This window comes from Erinaceus europaeus, chromosome 10, assembly GCF_950295315.1.
Source record: "Erinaceus europaeus chromosome 10, mEriEur2.1, whole genome shotgun sequence".
Lineage (NCBI taxonomy): Eukaryota > Metazoa > Chordata > Mammalia > Eulipotyphla > Erinaceidae > Erinaceus > Erinaceus europaeus.
The window spans coordinates 109,309,692-109,331,920 of record NC_080171.1 but is presented as its reverse complement, the minus strand read 5'-3'; the positions used below and the strand labels follow the sequence as shown (position 1 = coordinate 109,331,920).

General features: G+C 40.5%; 1 protein-coding gene across 14 annotated transcripts in view; it reads left to right on the top strand.

Annotated features, from left to right (window-relative positions):
- Positions 1 to 244: 244 nt before the first annotated feature.
- Positions 245 to 22,229, top strand: part of CDC14B (cell division cycle 14B) — a 116,778-nt gene continuing 94,793 nt past the window's right edge. For 13 of the 14 annotated variants that reach the window (XR_009552132.1, XM_060200489.1, XM_060200488.1 and 10 more), the window contains exon 1: positions 245 to 408. Coding sequence is in view for 12 of the 14 variants with exons in the window: in XM_060200489.1 (XP_060056472.1) it covers positions 249 to 408 (160 nt within the window). In the remaining 2 variants the exon portion in view is untranslated. The remainder of the gene's footprint in view (positions 409 to 22,229) is intronic. The other variant, XM_060200492.1, reaches the window with a different exon arrangement.

The following is a 22,229-nucleotide window of genomic DNA, read 5'->3' as shown; positions in this document are numbered from 1 at the left end:
CCGGAGGAGGATCTGTAGTCGGGGTTGCTGCGGCGGCCGCTGAGGCAGCGGGGCGGGCTCGGTGGGCCGGGCCCCTTAGGCTCCTGCGCTGCCGCCTCCCGCCGGGCTCAGTCGGCGCCGGCCGTCCCCGCATCGCCTCCCCGGGCAGCCCGCGCGCGGGGCTGACGGCGGCCTCGGCGGGGGCCTCGGCGGGAGAGCGGGCGAGCGGGGCCATGGTCGTGCCCCCCTGACGGGCCGCGGCCGCCTCCATGAAGCGGAAGAGCGAGCGGCGGCAGAGCTGGGCCACCGCGCCCCCCTGCTCGCGGCGGGGCTCGTCCACCTCGCCCAGCTTGAAGAAGAGCCGCAGCTCCACGTCGCAGGAATTGTACGGTCTCGACCAGCAGGACGACCTGTACCTGGACATCACCGGTGAGCCAGAGAGCGGGCGCGTGGCGGGGCATCCCCGGACCCTGGGCACTGTCGCCCGAGTCCAAGTTCACCCACCCAGTTGGAAGGAGAGGGGCCTCACGGGCCCCGATTGTCATGCCCAGGTCCCTAAAAGCCCCAGCCGCCACACCCCCCTTTAGGAGCCTCCGATCGTGGGGCGCACCCCCTCGCTACCCCATTTTTTCCCCCTTCTTTTTCTGTGAACTGTAACTTTATGCGTTTTGCATTCCTACCACAGCAAGATGGGCCGTAGGTCACCTTTTTCTAAATTGCTGGCGTCAGCTCGGCGCCTTGGGCTGGCGCTCTCTCTCTCTCTCTCTCTCTCTCTCTCTCAAGTTTTGGTTGCCACCACCTCCCGGGTTTGCAAGCTCGGTTAGCCCTCACGCGAGTCGGAGCCTCCCGACGAGCCCCGGGGATTCCGCCAGCACGCAGCACGCGAGCTGCGCTGTCTGTCCGGCTTTTGCCGGAGCCCCAGTTGCTCTAGTCACTGAAGCCAAATCTTTTTCCTTGGCCCTCATTAGAGCACCCCGCAGGCCTCCTAAGAGTTAATCCTCCCACCCCCACCACCTCCAGGTGCTTCCAGATGAAATGGGTCCATGTTGGTGGCATTTGAACCCGCCAGCATGCTGCTGAATGTCCAGGGTTGCCCTTTTTTTTTTTTTTTTTTTGAGAAATCGTAGCTTTTTCCACAGCAGGTAGAGGAAGCAGCTGTTTGATAAAAGGTTGATTATTATTATTCATGCTGTCTATTTTATTATTTTTTTTGAAGGCAACTATATGTATTCTGTTAGTTGAGTTTGCCAAGATTGGCACTGAAACATGGGAAGGTATTAAGTGCGATGATGTATGTGGAGACGCTTTGTAAATAAACAACGTGGAGGTGTACAGTTTGATGGGGAATTTGCAATCTTATCTGTAGCGCACAATGTCCACAAAACAAAACAAACAAAAAACCCTTGGCGTGTGGGGTTTTATGATGTTTCCCTCCCATAGCTTTTTGATTAATCTGGGGAGCTGGAGTGGCCAGAACATACCTTCTAGAAAGTGCTCACACAGACATCTAGGTTGATAGACAACCTGTTAACTAACATCCATTTTACATAAAGCTGAGAGCAGAGATGATGGGTGAGATGGCACCCTGGAACAGGGGAGAGAGGAAGAAGGGGTTGTTTTAAATCTCTGTCGTAGTCTGGTACCTGCCAGGGAACACATTTAACCTGTGGAGTTGTAGGACTTGAAGGCAGTTTTGCTGAGGCTGACAGCAGATGTCACCTTAGTGTGTGCTCTGGGGAAGTGGAGTGACCCACACATTCCTGTATCTTTTATTTGTACCTTCTCAAACATAGCATAATGATTACACAAGTAGCCTCTCATGCCTGAGGCCACAAAGGTCACAACTTCAGCCCCCAGCATAAGTCAGAGCTGAGTAGTTCTCTGATATAAAAACAAACCAAACCGAAGATACACAGAAATATATAGTGAAAATTTAGTGTTTGCCACAGAACTTTCTCTCTCGCAGCAACTTATGTTCCAAATTTCTTATAAAATCCTTCCAGAAATAGGCTGCTGTGGACACACACCTATATATTTATTCTCCACCATACTCACAAATGTAGTATAGAGTTATTTATTTATTTTTTTGCATGTCATTGTTCTGTATCAATAACATGTAAAACTACCTCATTTGGTTCTAATGTTGGCCTATTGCCTCAGTAGACAGAATAAAACCAGAAATAAGTTTATATGGGTTTAAGTATATCTTTTCTACTTTGTTGGAGGACTAATGGTTTATAACACAGTTATTGACACATTTAATAAACTTTGATGGCTCCCTATTGATGAACAGAAAAAATGCATTATGCCTGGCTTTTTTTGTTTGTTTGTTTGTTTTGAGTGATCAATGGTTTACTTCCATGCAAAATGTGGAGAAAAGAGTTGGTGGGTTACATAAAATCAAGAGGCTGTTATTCAGATTGCAAACCCAAATAATAAAAAGGTTCATCTCCTTGTAAGAAGACTTCAGGAGAGTAAGGGGGTCAACTTTCCCTGATATTTCTCCAGGTATCCTTCATTGGTAGTCTTGGTTTTCTGGGGTAGGAGGAGAGATAATAAATTAGTTTGCTTTGATGTGATATACAAGAAAAATAAAGTAACTTTTTAAAACTTATTTATAAAATAAAAATAGAAAATATCAACAAAACCATAAGGGGGTACAGTTCCATACAATTCCCACCACCAGAGTTCCATATCCCATCCCCTCCACTGGAAGCTTTCCTAATTATCCCTCTGGGAGCATGGATCCAGAATCATTATGGGGTACAGAAGGTAGAAGGTCTGGCTTCTGTAATTGCTTCTCTGCTGGACATGGACAGTGATATTGGTCGATCCATACTCCCAGCCTGTTACTATCTTTCCCTAGTGGGACAGGGCTCTGGAGAGATGGGGTTCCAAGGTCATTGGTGAGGTCATCTGCCCAGGGAAATCAGGTTGGTGTTATGGTAGCATTTGCAACTTGGTGTCTCAAAAAGCTTTAAGATAGAAAGAAGTGGTCCGGAAGGTGGATCAATGGATAAAGCATTGGACTCTCAAGCATGAGGCCCTGAGTCCTATCCCTGGTTCCACATGTACCAGAGTGATATCTCTCCTGTCTTTCTCATGAATAAGTAAATAAAATCTTAAAAAAAAAAGATATAAAGAAGAACAGATTGTTTAATAATTTAAAGGCAAGAAAATAGCCTATGAGTTTTGGGGTCTCTGTTTTGGAAAAAGCTAGTAGGTCTATTTTAGGTATATTCCAAGGGGCCCATGACTTTACTAATTTTTGCCTGAGCCTGACAGCTAAATGCAGGTGGACCAAAGGTATTATCTGGGGAGATGGTGTCACAGTTGGAAATAGGATTAGAAAGCTGGGTCAGGGAAGAGAGTAGCTCCCAAATCTGGGAAAAGCATATAAATACCATTTACTGTATTAAAGTACCTTTTTTTGAAGATTTATTTGGAGCTGGAGAGACAGCTGACTGGGTAGGGTATGTGCCTTGCCATGCACAGTGTTATGAGAGAAAGGGTGACAAGAGCACTGCTTAGCTGTGGCATAAAGACGGTGCAGGAATTGAACCTGAGACAAACTATGCAAATGGTGCTCTTAACTGGGTGAGCTAGCTCCCCTGGCCTCACATACAGGATACATGTATACAGGACGTGGATTACTTTTTATTGGGCTCCTTAGTACGTTGGACTTAAAACTCTGACCCTTAGCAAACGATAACGTGGTCTTCTCCTTCCACCAGCATTTTCTTAACTTAAAAGCAGCCTGTGTATATTTTAAAAGTTGAATGTTACCAAAGGAGATATATACAGACATTTATCAAGTTAGTCTTCTTCCTTCTAATAGTATTTTTCTTTCCCTTTAGTTTTCTGTGCATATTCAAGTTCCTAGAATTGTGCCTTCCCAATAAAAGTTCCCTATTTTATTTTTTAAAATATATTTTATTTAATTTAATGAGGAAGAGAGACAGAGATAAAAATACAAGATGACACTAGCTCTGATGCCGTGGTTTCTGTGCCTTTCTCTGTCTTTCTCTGTCTGAGTCAAAAAGCAGGAGCCAGAGGTGGTGAGTCCCTGACTTGGGAGGGGGGGGGGGGCAGAGAAAAATTGTTATCAGAGAAAGGATGACAGGAGTAAGTGCTCAGCTCTGGTTTATGGTGTTGCTGGGGATTGAACCTCAGACCTTGGAGCCTCAGGCATGAAAGTCCGCATGACCATTATGCTATCTCCCCAGCCCTCTATTTATTTATTTAAAGATTTTACTTATTTATTTATGAGAAAGATAGGAGGAGAGAGAGAGAGAGAGAGCCAGATATCACTCTGGTCCATGTGCTGCCAGGGATTGAACTCAGGACCTCATGCTTGAGAGTCCAACGCTTTATCCACTGTGCCACCTCCTGGAGCACCCTCTGTTTATTTCTTTAAAATATTTGTTTTATTTATTAATGATAGAGCAAAAAAACCAGAGCATCACTCTAGTCCATGCAGCTTAGGACCTCACAGTTGCAAGTACCAGTACTTTATCTATTGTGTCACTTCCTGGGCCACATAAAACAGTTATCTTTTAAGTGACTTGATGGTATTGTGTCACTGTATTGTGATTCATTTGATTCTAGCAAGTATTTATTTGGATATTTATATATATATTTTTGTGTTTACTGCAAATGACTGCAGTAGCATCAACATAACTACTGACATCTGTAATAGTATCTGTACATGAGAAGTGGAAAGACCAGGTCAAAATATACATGGTTTCATTCTTTTTTGGTTGAACTTTTTATAAAGGCTTTGAATAGTGCTGCTGTGAGCATTCATGTACAACTTTTGTATGGAGTCGTGCTTTCAACTCATTTGGGTAAATACCTAGGAGTGGAATTGTTGGTTCAGGTGGTAAATTTCATGTTAAATATTTTCAGGGGTTTGCCAGATTTTTTTTTTCCCCCAAAGAAGCTACACCACCATTTCACTCGTGATGTGTCAGTTTATTCCATCTGTCACATTTGTTACTCTGCTATAAAGATTGCTTAGCTGTGGGTGGGTTTGTAAAAATCAATACCTGTTATATCTGTCCATAAGTTTACTTTGTGTCCCTCCCTAGACCTTTTTATTAGAACCTATTCTGTCTGTGACTTGGTTACCCATCGATGAGTGATACTTGATGTGTGTACCTGAAGTTAGGAAGTAGAATGCCTATCTTAGTTTTGTAGGCTTCTGCTATGTGGCCTCAGTTTTGTTTTGTGTATTCAGTCATCTCTCTGTGCATTTAGTCTTACTAGGAGTAGAACGACGGGGGTTTATTTCCCTGCTAGTTTCATTAATTCCTGCTTGTGTATGCTGACTGGAATTTTCAGTTGAGTTACATTCCTACTACAGCTCTAGTGCACTATGTGAATTAAATTCCATAAGGATGGTGCTAACTATAGGCTTCCTTCACTATCCAAAAGTGGAACGTTCATATTTGGTGTAATTGGGTAGGGCGTATTTCAAGTCAGGATATTAAAAAAAAAATTTTTTTTCTTGCCTCCAGCGTTATCGCTGGGGCTCGGGGCTAGCACTATGAATCCACTGCTCCTGCAAGCCTTTTTTTTTTTTTTTTTCCCCATTTTATTGGATAGGACAGAGATAAATTGAGAAAGAAGGGGAAGACAGAGGGGGAGAGAAAGACACCTGCAGACCTGCTTCACCACTTCTTCTAGCGTTTGCCCTTCTTCCGTAGCCAGTCAACAGCGTCAGGTTGAGCCTGATGTAAAGTTTCGAGACCTCCTTTGAATCTGGAGAGGTGGCAGTCTTGAAGAAAGAAACCTCCAGACCTGCTTCACCACTTGTGAAGCAACTCCCCTGCAGGGAAGCCTGGGGCTGGAACCAGGATCCTCTCGCAGGTCCTTGCTCTTAGTACTATGTATGCTTAACCTGGTGTGCTACTGCCCAGCCCCCGCCCCCATTTTTTTCTTTTTAACTTAATGGCAATAGCATTCCCAGACCTGAGAAATTACCAAACCATAGGAACCTGTGTACAAGCTAATGCTAAAGAAATAGATACTGAGTAGAGATATGATCAAATTAGTTATCAGCCATTAAAAAAGCTGAAGAAGAGGAAATGAGGAGGATTTTCATTTATATCTGGAATTAGAAATAATTACTGGGAAAAAAAACTTAGTAGACAGGGGTTCTTATTTTTCTGTTTACGTGCTTGAGGCCAGGGGTCTAAATCTTTTAATCTTTATATTTCTATCCTTTAAATAGGGCCACTCATAAATTATAGAACATATTCTTTTTATTAATATAGAAAAACATTTTTATACTATAGTACTATTACATTGTTTCTGTGTTGGATAATATACAGAATCGCTATATAGTTGATTTACTTCACTTACTGAAATCTTTTTTTTTTTTTTTTTGTGGTGTTGGAGTGTTTGTTACACATGTAGGCTTCCATCACCACTCCTAGGAGGACTACAGAAGGAAAGAGACCATACTTTTTTTTTTAAATAATGCCTGTATAATAACATAAAATAATTTTATTGGCAGATTTGTAGTGGAGGTCAGGCTAGTCATTTAAAAACACTGATTTTAATGGTGTATTGATACTCATTAAGTACAATTAAACATCAAACCCCTTTTGAAGATTTAAAAATTCACACTAGATGTCGTAAGATAGTCAATATTTATTAATTAATTCAAGAGGAATTAATTGAATGCTTACTATGTGAAATTATCATCGATAGCCATCGTTTTCAGCCATAGAAGTACATATAAACTTAAAAAATTGTTTTCTTTCTTTTTCTGTTTTGTACTACAGCAATACTCAGTTCTGGCTCATGGTAGTGATGAGGATTGAACCTGGGAACTCACAGCTTCAAGCCTGAAAGTTATATATATAACCATTATGCTGTCTCCCCAACCCAAGATTTGTTTACATATATGAGACAGATAGACCAAGAGCATCACTCAGCTTTGTCTTATGGTGGTACAAGGACATAGGTCCTCTGGGGCCTCGGGCATGCAAATTCTGTATTCTAACACAGTGGTCTATCTCACTGACCCTAGAAATAAATTTTTGTTAGTAGGAAAGGAATGCTTTTACTTGGGGCATAATTCAAAGTGGAAACAAATTTATTCATCTTCAAGAATTTCATGTAATATAGGTTGTCAGAAAAGTCATGATGTGGGTGGAGGGTAGATAGCATAATGGTTATGCAAACAGACTCTCATGCCTGAATCTCCAAAGTCCCAGGTTCAGTTCCCTGTACCACCATAAGCCAGAGCTGAACAGTGCTCTGGTTAAAAAAAAAAGAGAGAGAAAAGTCATGACGTATTTTTCTGTTTTTCTAAGCAAAACTCTGTCACAACTTTTCTAACAATTCACTAGGTTATTGTTTTAATAATTGAAGTTCATCACACTATACGTAGTAGTGTAGTAGTGTTGGTTTTTCTTGCCTTTGGCTTGTTTCTGTCTTTACTCTTGAATGTGTGCCTAATATGAGTTTATTTTCCTGATTTATGTGCTTGCTTAGCTCTTCAGCATCTTTATTTCTGATGGCGAGATGTTAGTTTTATGTTTTAAATTTTAATTCCTGAAGTATTCTAGCATTCACAGCCTAACACAGCTTGATGGTTACTGCCTCAGTTGAAATAGTGTGGTTGGGTATGAAGATATAAGGGGCTGAAATTATAATATAATATAATATAATATAATATAATATATAATATAATATAATGGTGGGGCTGAAAAGGTGCTTATGGCAGGAATTACTAGTCACTGCAAGCTGTGACTTCCAGAGCCTTTTTCCAGAGCCTTTTCCCCAGTTCCTTCTGGGGGTTAAAGAAAGGTAGAATGAAACCCCATTTTGTATTTTTTGGGTAGAAGCAAGGCTTTGGCCCATGCCAGTGACATTTCTTACAAGTTTCTGGGGGAATCTCTGAATTGATAGGATGGGATCTTTATTGTATTTTTATTTGCTTATTTATTTAATTTTTAAACCAGTGCCTTGCTCATCTCTGGCTACAGGTAGAACAGGGGTTGGACTTAGGGCGTCTTCCATACGAGTGTGTGCACAGCACTGTTGCTGTACACCTCCTCGGCCTGTTTGTGTTCTAAAAGAACGAATGCAGTTGTCCACTGTGCTAACTCAGCAGTCCACTTTTTATTTTCAAGAAGCCTCTTTCCCTTCTTTCCTTCCTTTCTCCTCTTTTCTGCCTGCTCCTGTTTCTCTCTCTCTCTCTCCCTCTCTCTTTCGCATTTGTTGGGACAGAGAGAAATTGAGAGCAGGGAGAGACACTGCTTGACCACTTGTGAAGCTTCCTCCCTGTAGGTGGGGACTGGGTCTTCATGTTTGGTAACGTTAGCATGCCTTTAGCTGTGTGTGCTACCATCTCACCTCCCCCCCAACTTCATTTTTCTTCAGTGAGAATTATCCTTCAGGGTAGTCTCTGCTATCATGAGATCTATGTGTTGGTGTTAATTGAGAAATTAAAACCTAGAAGATTAGCGAAAACTAGCAAGTAGAGGAACCATATTGTGGTTGAATTTGAAGGGGATGAGAAACTTAGACCATGGAGTTTTTGGAGGGCTAATCCGAGTGATTTTCCATGAGGAGAAAGCTAGTGTTTGCCCACACTGAGATTATAGGAAATCAGATGATTAATAACATTTTTAGAAGTACAGTTCTCTTATTTGTTTAAAAATAAAATCTTTCACAGAATGGCTGGGAGGATGAAAAGCAGCTATGTTTGAAATTTCAGCTAGTTTGGTGTCTGGTTCACTGCCGATGGTCCGTCACTGGTACCTAGTGCTCGTATAACAGTAGCACCATGCCAGTTGTGGGTGAGGCAGGGATGCACAGGGCAGCCAGAGACAGCCATAGTTGGAAAGGCTTCAAGCTCTGAAGCAAACAATTCTCCTCTCCCTGTACTTGCCAAAAGGTTCAGTGAATCAGCACAGTGAAAATGCAGTGTGTTCCCTCTGCTTCTAAGAGGATTCTTCAGGGCAGAAATGTTCTTTTTTTTTTTTGGGGGGGGGAGATTTGTGCTTTAATGGTCCACAAACACAAGGATCCCATCAGCTAGCAGTGCACTTTCTCCACTCAGGGGTAGGTCTGCCTGCAAATTACTCAGAAACAAAAATAACCGCTACAAATTCTCTGTAGCTGGCGAATAAAAACTGAGCAGAAAGTCATTACCTTAAAACAAAACAGCTCAGAAGGAAATACAACACAGGTTTAACTTCTGCAGTATTGTTATCATATAAAACACTAGTAAAAATAGGCTTAAAAATTAAATAGTGAAATACCAACCAAATTATATACATCGTTAGTACAGGAGGCAAAACATCCATTTCCTGTTTCCCAGGTGGAGTGGGAGGGCCCGGCTTTCTCCTGAGGGGTCATTTTAGTGTGGCCAGGAATTGGACAGGTGGAAGAGTTGGTGGACCAGGAAGACATGCTTCTCAGGCGGAGAGGACATGTTTTATAGCTTCTTGTCTGGGGCTCCCAGGGCAGAAATGTTCTAAAATGATGCTGACACCGTATTTGTCACAGAGGAGGCTTAGTGCTTTATTGGTAGTCTTTTCTACCTTGAGAAAAATGTTTCTGTTTCTCTAAATTCCTTCCAAATTTCTAAAGCTTGTCCTTTCAGCTTCAAGGCTTTTGTTAATGGGTATTTATTTGTTGTACTGAAGAGTTTGCATGTTTCCTAGTATTAAATTGCAGACAGTGGTGGGGGGGGTGCATTTTATTAGTGGAATGACCTCAGGTAGAAAACTAGAGGAAAAGAACACACACACACATATATAATACTGATAGAATGTAAAATTCTCAGAGTGGTTAGCTTAAAGCATAAATGTGCTCTAGTCAGCCTTTTAAAAGGAGTATTTCATTGTTCTAAAAAAAGCTTATTACTGCTATTGCTTGTGATAAGTAGACAGGGTATTTTTTTTGTCTTGTTTTCTTGGGTAAAAAAAAATTGCCTTTCAAAGGTCAATTATGCTTAATGTGACCTAATTTATTTGAAGGGGTGGGAGTCAGATATAAATGAGACCATGCTTGTCTTTACATCTTTTTTTTTATTACAGTGAGAAATAATAATTTCAGTAGCTACTATATTATTTCCCTTCATATTCTAGCTATAAAATACTTTTAGCCTGAAGTCCTTTAAGGTTCTTCACATGAGAATTGCTTTTATGGGAGTTGGGCAGTAGTGCAGTAGGGAAAGTGCAGGTGGTGCAAAGCACAATGACCGGCATAAGGAACCCAGTTCAAGTGCCTGGCTCCCCACCTGCAGGGGAGTCACTTCATAGGCGGTCTGCATAAGCAGGTCTGCAGGTATCTGTCTATCTCTCACCCTTTGTCTTCCCCTCCTCTCTCCATTTCTCTCTGTCCTATCGAACAATGACGAATAAATAAGAACTACAACAACAATAAAAAAATTAATGAAAAGGTGTAGAGATTTTATTAGAGATAGCGCAACTGTAGGAGCTAATCAATCTTTAAGTAGATTTATATTATATATTATATTTTTATGTATTATTAGATTATGTCTAAACATATATAAATATTATATATAATATATTATTAGATTATAATATATGTATAATATAATATAATATATGTATATTATAATGTATGTATAATATATTATATATTATTAGGTTACATATATTTTTTTTCACATGGTTTTCCCCTCCTGAGGTTCTTAGTCACTTACTTATTAGTTTTATGACTATCATATTGGGCGGTGATTACTTAAGGAAACATTTCCCAAAATAAAACTGATTTTACTTCCGAAATACATGGATATTTAATTGGAATGTGTACATCTCATCTGGGTCCCAGTTTATATAAAAGTTTTACGACTGTTCTCTCTCCCTCCCTCTCACTCACTCACTCACTCTCTCTCTCTCTCTCTCTCCTTTCTATGGCTTTTCATGGATACTGCTCCAACAAAGGTATTCAGATCATTGACTCTACTTTGCAGTTCTGATTTTAAAACTGTAGATTTAATCTGTTAGTTGTGATTCTTGGTTTTGTCTCTTCTTGTTTGCTTGTCTTAAATTTAGTCTTAGGTAGCAGATGTAGTTTTTTTCTAAGTCTAGAGTATCTTCTGTATGTTTATGACTTAAGCTTTGTCTTTACATGAGAAGTTTGTGTGCAGATAATTCTGAGAGTCGTTTCTGTGATATTTGATTTGGCTAATTTATGAATGCCATGTTCTGGATGGTGGATATTTTTGGTGTGACTGAACTTTTTCTGATTTAACTGAGTCATTTTTGTAGGCTCTTGCTGAAAGGGTATTTAGAATGGGTTGTTAAAACTATAAATAGCTATCCTAGATTTCCCCCTTATCTCCACTCCAGGTAACTTAGTTTACTTTCTGGTTATTTCTTTGTTTGGTGGACAGACTTACATTTCTTTCTTTTTCTTTTAATTTTTTAAAATTTCTTTATTGGAGAATTAATGTTTTACATTCAACAGTAAATACAATAGTTTGTACATGCATAACACTCCCCAGTTTCCCATTTAACAATACAACCCCCACTAGGTCCTCTATCATCCTTCATGGACCTGTATTCTTTGGTGCGATATGCCAATTCCAGTTCAGGTTCTACTTGTGTTTTCTTTTCTGATCTTGTTTTTCAACTTCTGCCTGATAGTGAGATCATCCCATATTCATCCTTCTGTTTCTGACTTATTTCACTTAACATGAATTTTTCAAGGTCCATCCAAGATCAGCTGAAAACGGTGAAGTCACCATTTTTTACAGCTGAGTAGTATTCCATTGTGTATATAGACCACAACTTGCTCAGCCACTCATCTGTTGTTGGACACCTGGGTTGCTTCCAGGTTTTGGCTATTACAAATTGTGCTGCCAAGAACATATGTGTACACAGATCTTTTTGGATGGATGTGTTGAGTTCCTTAGGATATATCCCCAGGAGAGGAATTGCAGGGTCATAGGGTAGGTCCATTTCTAGCCTTCTGAGAGTTCTCCACAGAGGTTGGACCAATTGACATTCCCACCACCAGTGTAGGAGGGTTCCTTTGACCCCACACCCTCTCCAGCATTTGCTGTTGTTACCTTTTCTGATGTATGACATTCTCACAGGAGTGAAGTGGTATCTCATTGTTGTCTTTATTTGCATTTCTCTGACAATCAGAGACTTAGAGCATTTTTTCATGTGTTTCTCGGCCTTTTGGATCTCTTCTGAGAATATTATTCTGGTGAATATTCTTTCCATGTCCTCCCCCCATTTTTGGATGGGGTTATTTGTTGTGTTCTTGTTGAGTCTGGCACAGACTTACATTTCATGTACTATGCTTGGCAAGAGGGAAATTCATGAAATGCCAGTTTAGGCTTTGGGATCAGGCATGTTCTTTTACATTCCAAGTTAAAAAAAAAATAGTCTGATTCTGTTTGACTTTCAGGTTCCTTCAATAAAACCAGTTATCAAAAGAGCAAATTTAAGAGGATACATGCATATGTATTCCCAGTTAAAAGTTTTTCTGACTGACTTCTTTTGGTCAATTTTTATTTTGCCACTTGAGTTAATGCCAAGGTTGAATGCCTGGATGACTCCACTACTCCCAGAGACTATATATATTTTCTTTTCCTTACTCTCTTGAGGGCAAGACAGTGACAGTGAGAGTGAGAGACCAAGAGGAGTGATAACAGGAACATTACTTTACACCGCCCCTTATCTGGTAGTCGAAGACTCAAATCTGGGTCCTTGCACAGAGTACCATAGTATGTAGAGGGTAAGCAATTTGCCAGCCTCCTGATAGTCTTTTTTCTTTTTTTATATTCTTAATATTTATATTTCACAGGAATAATTTCTTTTAGAGTGCTTTATTCATCAGTCAGTTTAAAGATTTGGTCCCATTGTCTTTGAGTATGAAAAGCTAAAGAGACTAGAGTGGGTAAATGCATTCGAATTGCTTCTCATCACATGCTGGCTTCTTTTCTCAGGTGGTTCGCTCACTTTTATACAGTTAAAACTTGGTTGACAATGTACTTTTCCTAAGAGAAAAACATCCTGTTCCTCAAGTCAGTGGTATTTGTTTTCAAGTTCTAATTTGAAAGTAAAATTACTTTCTTGGCACTGCTATACAGTGTATGACATTGATCTTTTTATCACCAATCCTTAATGCTGTAATGCCATTGCAGATTGTGAACTGGCTAGTGGTAAGCTCTCTATTTTAGGATCATTTCAGCTGAGTCATTCTTTCTGCATTTTGCTTATTCATACTCATTGTATTTATATGAATTGTGCTATTCATGTGTCCATTCAACAAATATTTATTGGACAATTACTTTGGGCAAAGGACAGCGCCAAGTATTACTGAAAGAGGAGGAGGTGAAGCGTTATAACATGCTCCTTGTGTCTTGAAGAGCTAGAAAGCACTCCAATCATCTAAATGAAGATGGGGTAATGAAAGAATCAGTTCTTACATGGTTACTTTTAAAAAAATTATTTATTATTATTTTTGTATTACCTTTATTTACTTATTGGATAGAGACAGCCAGAAATTCAGAGGAAAGGGGGTGATAGAGAGGGAAAGAGATAGAGAGACACCTGCAGTCCTGTTTCACCACTTGCAAAGCTTTCCCCCAGCAGGTGGGGATTGGGGGCTCGAACCCCTGTCCTTGCACATTGTAACTTGTGCACTCAACCAGGTGCACCACCACCTGGCCTCTGGTTTCTTTGTTTTAAACATGTCAGTTTGAGAGAGTTGTGATAGTAATGCCACTTGATATTTCTTCACAAAGTGAATTATTTTTTTCCAATACATAGTGAAGGTGATCGCTCTAGTGAGTATATCTCTCTCTTTTTAAAAAATATTTTATTTATTTTATTTTTGAGAGAGATGCAGAGAGAGAGAGAGAGACACACATAGAAACACCAGAGCACTGCTCAGCTCTGGCTTATGGTGGTATAGGGGGATTGAACCTGGGACTTTGGAGCCATAACCATTATGCTATCTCGCCCGTGTGGACATGCACCAAAGTAAAAGACTGGAGGTGGGGTGGGGATCAGGTTCTGGAGCATGATGGTGGAGGAGGACCTGGGGGGTGGGTGGATTAGGGTGTTAACACAGGAAATTGGGAAATGTTACACATGTACCAACTACTATATTTACTGTCGACTGTAAACCATTGTTCCTCCCAATTAAAAAGAAATGAGAAAAAGCTTCATTTTGGTATACAACTAATGAAATATGTATGTCCGTATGTGGCTCTATTACTGCATATAGCTAATACTATGCTGAATAATCCTACCTCTACTAAAGCAGAGAGAAAAGTGAAAGGTTTACATTTAACAAATTCTGTATATCTCTAATTTAGACCTTAAAATATCTCAGAGAATATAATTTAAATGAGATCATTTACTGGTAAAAAGTCATTACAGAGCCCCCCCCCTTTTAAATTTATTGGGGGATTAATGGTTTACAGCCAACAGTAAAGTGCAATAGTTTGTACATGCATAACATTTCCACATAACAATACAACCCTCACTAGGTCCTCCTCTGCCATCATGTTTCAGGACCTGAACTCTGCTCCCCCACTCCAGAGTCTTTTACTTTGGTGCAGTACATCAACTCCAGTCCAAGTTCTGCTTAGTGTTTTCCCTTTCTGATCTTGATTTTCAACTTCTGTCTATGGGTGAGATCATCCCATATTCATTCTTTTGTATCTGATTTATCTCACTTAACATGTCTTCAAGCTCCATCCAGGATGGGGTAAAGAAGGTGAATACACCATGAACCTGAGGCTTTGGAACCTCAGGAATAAGATTCTCTTTGCATAACCATTATTCCATCTACCAAAAAAAAAAAAAAAAAAGCTGAAGAATAAACAGAGCAAAACTCGGACTGGGTCTGGGGTATTGCACCAAAGTAAAGGACTCTGGTGGGGCTGGGGGAGGGGATGGTTCAGGTCCTGGAACATGATGGCAGAGGAGGACCTAGTGGGACATTGAATTGCTATGTGGAAAGCTGAAAATTGTGAACAGAGCCCTTTTTAAGCTGAGTATTCTCTGATGGAAAGCAGTAAAGGTGAAGATCACTACAATTTTAGCAACTCGGTTTGTTGTGTGTGTGACTTGAACAGCACTCTGATCTTCACATTCTTTTATAGGTGCCGAAAAAGAATTGCTTTGACATGAATATATAACTGAATCAACATGGTTTTTACATTTTTAGGGAGCTGTTCTTAATCTGCACCTGAATTTTTTTTTTTATTGTGATACTGTCATTAGCTTGCTAGAAGCATTTAATACATGAAACTAAAGTATCTTAACATGCATTTCTTTGCTTTTTGACAGTAAACTGTCAGGGAAGCTTAGAATTTAGCTAGCAAACACAACTGCTGTTGGAATTTTAACTCCACTATTAATATATTCTAATTTTAAATTGTTATGACTGAACGGGTTTGAAGCACAGATCCACCCAGAATATGTTTGAGTGCATTTAATAGTCTCATCCTTGCAAAGTCTGCTGTAAGAGCTGTAGAAGGGATTTTAGGCATGACCTTTGATCTCTGGGAACTGACACTAACATAAGGGAAGTAGGTGATAGAGAGAGAATCAGTATCCATTTGTTTATATCTGACATAGAGGGCCTTCTCTCTGAATGTCATAAATACTCAAAGACAGATGCTTCTGAATAACTGGATTTCTTGGAATTTTACTGGTTAGGCCTACTTACATTAATTTGATTAAATAAAATTTCAGGTTTAATTTTTTAAATTTTTTATTTATAAAACAGAAACATTGACTAAACTATAGGATAAAAAGGGGGTACAACTCCACGAAATCCCCACCATCCCCATCCCCTCCTCTGATAGCTTTCATATTCTTTATCCCTCTGGGAGTATGGACCCAAAGTCATTATGGGATGCAGAAGGTGGAAGGTCTGGCTTCTGTAATTGCTTCCCCACTCGGGTTTAAATCTGTAGATTCCAAAGAACTTCCAACTACAATGTCAAAGTATTTTTTTAAAAATTTAATTGAAGTCACACTGCATTATTTTATGTAACATACATTATCATCTTACATAGGTTTCAGGTTAACTTATTTAAAAAATATTTTATTCAGTTATTGAATAGAGACAGAAGATCTGAAATAGGGCTGGGGAGAAGGAGGGGAAAACTGAAGCACTGCTTAACACTTGCGAAACTTAACCAACGCAGGTGGGAATCAGAGGCTAGAACCTAGGTCCTTGCACTTTTTTTTTTTTAAACCACAACGCTGTTTGACTTATGGTGGTATGGAGCACTAAACCTAGTGCCTGGACACTCAGGTATGAGAGTTATCTTTGCATAACCATTCTGCTACCTCTCTTACTTTTGTTATTTTATGATACAAAAAGCCTTTTTTTTTTTTTTCCCTCCAGGGTTATTGCTGGGCTCGGTGCCTGCACCATGAATCCACCGCTCCTGGAGGCCATTTTTTTTTCTCCCTTTTGTTGCCCTTGTAGCTTCGTTGTGGTTATTATTATTGCCCTTGTTGACGCAATTCGTTGTTGGATAGGACAGAGAGAAATGGAGAGAGGAGGGGAAGACAGAGAAGGGGAGAGAAAGATAGACACCTGCAGACCTGCTTCACCACCTGTGAAGCGACTCCCCTGCAGGTGGGGAGCCGGGGGCTTGAACCGGGATCCTTACGCCGGTCCTTGCGCTTTGCGCCACATGCGCTTAACCCACTGCGCCACCGCCCGACCCCCAAAAAGCGTTTTAAAAGATTAATTTATTATAATCGGAGAGTTACTGAGCCTGGGACCCTATACCTGCAAGTCCATTACTCTTGGGCTGCTAAAAGCATTTTTTTTTTGTTTCATCTTTATTTTTTTGTTATTAATATTTATAAAATGAAAAATATCGACAAGACCATAGAATAAGGGAGGGTACAATTTCATGTAATTCCCACCACCAGAGCTCCATATCCCATCCTCTCCCTTGAAAGCTTTCCTATTCTTTATCCCTCTGGGAGCATGGACTCAGGGTCATTATGGGGTACTGAAGGTAGAAGGTCTGGTTTCTGTAATTGCTTCTTTGCTGAACATGGGCGTGAAGATCTTCTATTCTATGATGGGTCTCTTTGTTTGGATGATAGTTTCTTTTACTGTGCAGAAGCTTTTCAATTTGATGAAGTCCGATTGATTTGTTTTTGGTTTAGTCTTGCGTTGCAATTGGGTTTGTGTCATCAAAAATGCCCTTGAGGTTTAGATGGAAGAGTGTTCTGCCAATATTTTCCTCTAAGTATTGGATAGTTTCTGGTCTAACATCCAGGCCCTTGATCCATTTGAAGCTGGCTTTTGATTCTGCTGAGATAAAGTATTTCTGTTTCATTCTTTTGCACGTTTCAACCCAGTTTTCCCAGCACCATTTATTGAAAAGAGCCTCATTTCTCCATTTAATAATTTGGGCCCCCTTAACAAAAATTAGGTGTCCATAGGTGTGGGGGTTCATCTTTATTTTTTTAAAAATATTTTTTTTAAATTGCTGCCAGAATTATCTCTGGGGCATGGTGCCTTGAAATTGAGAGGAAAGGAGGAAAGAGAGAAAGAGGGAGAAAGGAGGGGGGGCAAAGGAGGGAGAGGGAGAGACCTGCAGCACTGCTCACAACTTATGGAGCTTTATCGCTACAGGTAGGGAGTGGGGCTTGAACCTGGGTCCTTGCTCAGGGCAATGTGTGTGCAATGTGTTGGACAGATGAGCCACTGTCCAACCGCCAAATGCTGTTTGGATGCCATTTTTTATGTATCTATTACATACTCCATTTAACATAACTGTATAGTTCTCCTTTGATGTAATTATGTTGTCTTTGAAATATTTTACTAAGAATAAATGGGCAAATCCAAAACAAAAGTATTTTGTTTTGAGTCCCCACCCCCCAGATGTTCAAGTACTTTCCTTGAGAGATGATTTCAGGAAACTCTTAAAGGGGAATGAGAAGTTGAGATGCTCAGCAAAGGCAGAGCATACAGCACAACATGCATCTTTATCAAGCAAATGACTACAATGGTAAATGACATTAGATGCTTAAGAGAAATCTGGGAGCCAGTGATTTCATAGAACAAATGATGGGGTGGAGGAGACTGGAATATTTATACAACAGAAATTCAGCAGAGGAATGAGTGACACTTGGGGAGTTGGGTGGTAGCGCAGTGGGACACCAAGTGCAAGGACAGGCATAAGGATCCCGGTTCCAGCCCCTGGCTCCCCACCTGCAGGGGAGTCGCTTCACAGGTGCTGAAGCAGGTCTGCAGGTGTCTGTCTTTCTCTCCCCCTCTCTGTCTTCCCCTCCTCTCTCCATTTCTCTCTGTCCTATCCAACAACGATGACATCAACAATAATAACCACAACAATAAAACAACAAGGGCAACAAAAGGGAATAAATAAATAAATAAATATATATTTTTTAAAAGTGCTCTGAGAGTGGCCAACAGGTCAGGAGAGAAACACCATTATAAAAGGACCTTGCTATGTTATTTTCCTGATTGCTTGCAATGCTAGTTAGTACTCAGCCTTTATTCTCTTTGAGGGTGGTGTTGTCAACTGCATTGTGTCCTGAGGGACACATTTTTGATAGCAAAAGTTAAGAAAAGGTAATGTATGTGTTAAAAATAGGTTTGCTAGGGGAAAAAAAAAAGTACAAGAAAGAATCCAGTAGAAGAGTGGGAAGTGAGATGTTTAAAATGCAAGCTTAATTAGACCCTTTCAAGGGATTGTTTAAGGAAACAAAGAGCATCATGCCTAGGTTAAAAGTTCTTTGGGGCTGGCAAAATAGTTCAATAGTTCACTTGGATAAGCTTTGTCATGTGCATGAACCAGGTTCAAGCCACTCACCCACCCCCCATACCCCCACATTGATGGAAACTTAGCTGTGGTTCCTCTCTCTCTCTCTCTCTCTCTCTCTCTCTCCCTCTTTGTCTCTATCAAAAAAATTCTTTGATTTTTCACAAAATCAGTGACATCTCTAGCCTAGAGATTTATTTGTCTACTATGTGACTAGCATCTAGAATTACTGACAGAAGCAAATTCTGACTTGTGTGACTGTGAAGTGACTGGAAGGACTGAGCCATTGCCAGTGTATGGGATGGAATGCCAGGACTGGATCTCTGGAGACTGTGAATTCTGTTTCATTTCTAGGAATTCCTCCTCACTTCCAGCTAAATGGAGTTTGTGCTTGAGTGCTTAGGTGTGTCTTTGTAAAGCCACATAGCAAGTGTTAGGTACCCTTGGGAATGTTTCAGGATAGATAAATCTTTTGATTTCTGGGTGTTTTTTTTAAATTAGTAATTTATGAGTGTTTTACAGAATTAGAAGATTTCAGGGGTATAATTTCACACCTATACTTGGTGTGTGTAACTGCATCCTCTATTGAAGTCATGTATCCCACACCCCGATAACCACTGTAGTTTACAGGGTTCTGAGAGATAGCTTGATGTCAGATGGTTTTGCTCATATATGGACTATAGATGATTAAACCAAATGAACTTGAAAAAAAAAATCTACTGGTTTTATTGCTCGAGATTTTCATCATGTATGTGTCATTTACAACCTGTTTTGCAGACAGAATGTAGGGTAGTCAGTTTACCAGGATCTATGAAGGCTACTTTGGGGAGTTTGCTTTGCCCTGTTTCTGAAGCCTAGCATTGTCCTTTTCATTTTCCTTTGGAAAATGTAATTCAGATAATTATTCTTAGTGGCAGGGAAAAATAACTCAAATTGCTAGTCTTGTAAGAGGTGGCATTTAGAGGTGCTGAAGCTTTCATGTACGATCAGGATTCAATAATGAAAGCCTTGACATGGGAAGCGAAGCAGTAGAAAATGTTCTTTTTTTTTTTTGAATATTAGTGTGATCGCTTTTAAAACTTATTTGAAAAACTAGTAACTGTAGTCATTATTCAGATTACGCTGATCACTGGTCTATGCAAGTTCCTTATTTGACTCTTGGTTTTTGAACTACAGCTCACTAAACAATACTCATGGGCAGGGAGGTGGATAGCATAATGGTTATGCAAACAGACTGTCATGCCTGAGGCTCCAAAGTCCCAGGTTCAATCCCTTGCACCACTATAAACCACTGAACTTCTCTGTTCCAGTCTCTTGGAAACAGAGTTGGCAGTCAGCTGAGGTAAAGAACAAACACCTCATCACAGACCCCTGCAAGCGTCAACCCGGCTTTGACCTAGCACGTTATGATTGGGCCCTCCTCAATCGCTATCGAACAGGCCATGGCCGGTGCGCCGCTATGTTCCATCACTGGGGAGCCAGAGACGACCCGAACTGCCCCTGTGGCTCCAGACAGACTATGACCCACATAGTCAATGACTGCCACCTCTCCAGATTCAAAGGATGTCTCGAAACTTGACATCAGGCTCAACCTGACGCTGTTGACTGGCTACGGAAGAAGGGCAAACGCTAGAAGAAGAACTATAAGCCAGAGCTGAGCAGTGCTCTAAAATAGGCCTATCTATAAAACGGAGACCCCCCCAAATCTTCATCTGCAATATTCTAGCCTTTAGGTTCATGATTAGTCAACAACTTGTTTGGCTTTATATATTAACTCTTCTTTCAGCCACCAGGTTCCAGATGCTACCATTATACCAACTGGACTTCCCTAGGCAGATGACCCCACCAATGTGTCCAGGAGCCCCACTTCCCCAGAGCCCTGCCTCACTAGGGAAAGAGAGAGACAGGCTGGGAGTATGGATTGACCTGCCAACGCCCATATTCAGCAGGAAAGCAATTACAGAAGCCAGACCTTCCACCTTCTGCACCCCATAATGGCCCTGGGTCCATGCTCCCAGAGGGATAAAGAATAGGAAAGCTGTCAGGGGAGGGGATGGGATACAGAGTTCCGGTGGTGGGAACTGTGTGGAGTTGTACCCCTCTTATTCTACGGTTTTTGTCAGTGTTTCCTTTTTATAAATAAAAATTAAAAAAAAAAAACAATACTTACTATACACTCCTTTTACCTAAGCTTGTTTTTTCCCCCTTATTATATCTTACATGTTTTTGAATAGATAATACATGTTCATGGTTCAAATTTTTAAAAATATGAAAGTATAAATAGCAGGACAAGATTCCCAGATTTCCCGGTTACCTAGTTACCTAATTTCCTTCTGCAGAAGCAGTTGACATCGCTAATCTCTTTAATATTTTAGCAGAGATTTTTGTATGTATTTATTAATATAACTGTATACAGATGTAGATCTGCCTACAGCCTCTCCTGCAAATGATTGCAGCACATTTCCCCACAGTTCTGCTTTTTTCACTGCTCACTTGCTCAGTGAGCACAGATTTGCAACAAAGTGTGTTAGAGGATCCTCATGTATGATGCTTTCAAGTTGCTCGGCTGAGATGTGATAATAGCTTGATAATAGTCTGTTCAGTGCAAGACCGGTGTCACTCTTAAAAAGTTTCCAAGTTAAGAAGTACTTGTTATTTAAAAAAAAAAAGACAGCATAGAAACTATTTGCCCTATTAGCATGACAGTTTTTTTCTCTATCAATTAATTTAGAATTGGCTGTATTAAATAACACTCTCCAACCTCAGCAACTTAAAGCAAGATTTATTAACAGTTCTTGTATGCATCACAGCCACTGTGGGTCAGCAAAGGATTCTACGTATTTTAATTGTTTAGGTACTTAGACAGTTGAGTAGCAGCCAGCTTGAATATTTGCTGGTCACTGTGCCATGTGAGAAGTGTGCTCTGGAGAATCTTGTATCAACAGTTAAATGCTTCTCTCACTCAGCTTCTTGGTCAGAATAAATCACATGGTCTGGTCTACCCAAGCACAAAGGGCCAGGAATGTGCCTGGCAGGCAGTGAGCCAGAAATATTTGGTGGACAGCATTAATGGCTACCATATTTAGCCTGTTAGATTATTCAGTGTATATTTATATACATACTTCTTTTTCTTTTGCCATCAGGGTTATTGATGGGACTCTGTGCTTGACTTCACCTTTCCTGGTGGCAATTTTTTAAATTTTTTTATTTTTTTATCATTGAATATAGGGACAGAGAGAAATTGAAAGAGGAGGGGGAGCTAGAGAAGAGGGAAAGAGACAGAGAAACACCTGCAGCACTACTTAACCACTCATGAAGCTTTCTCCCTGCAGGTGGGGACCAGGGGCTTGAACCTGTAATGTGGGTGCTTAACCAGGAGCGCTGGTGGCAATTTTTCTTTTCTTTATGTTTCATTTGGATAAAGATGGAGGGAGTTGGCAGACCAGCAGCACTGCTCCATCACTCATGA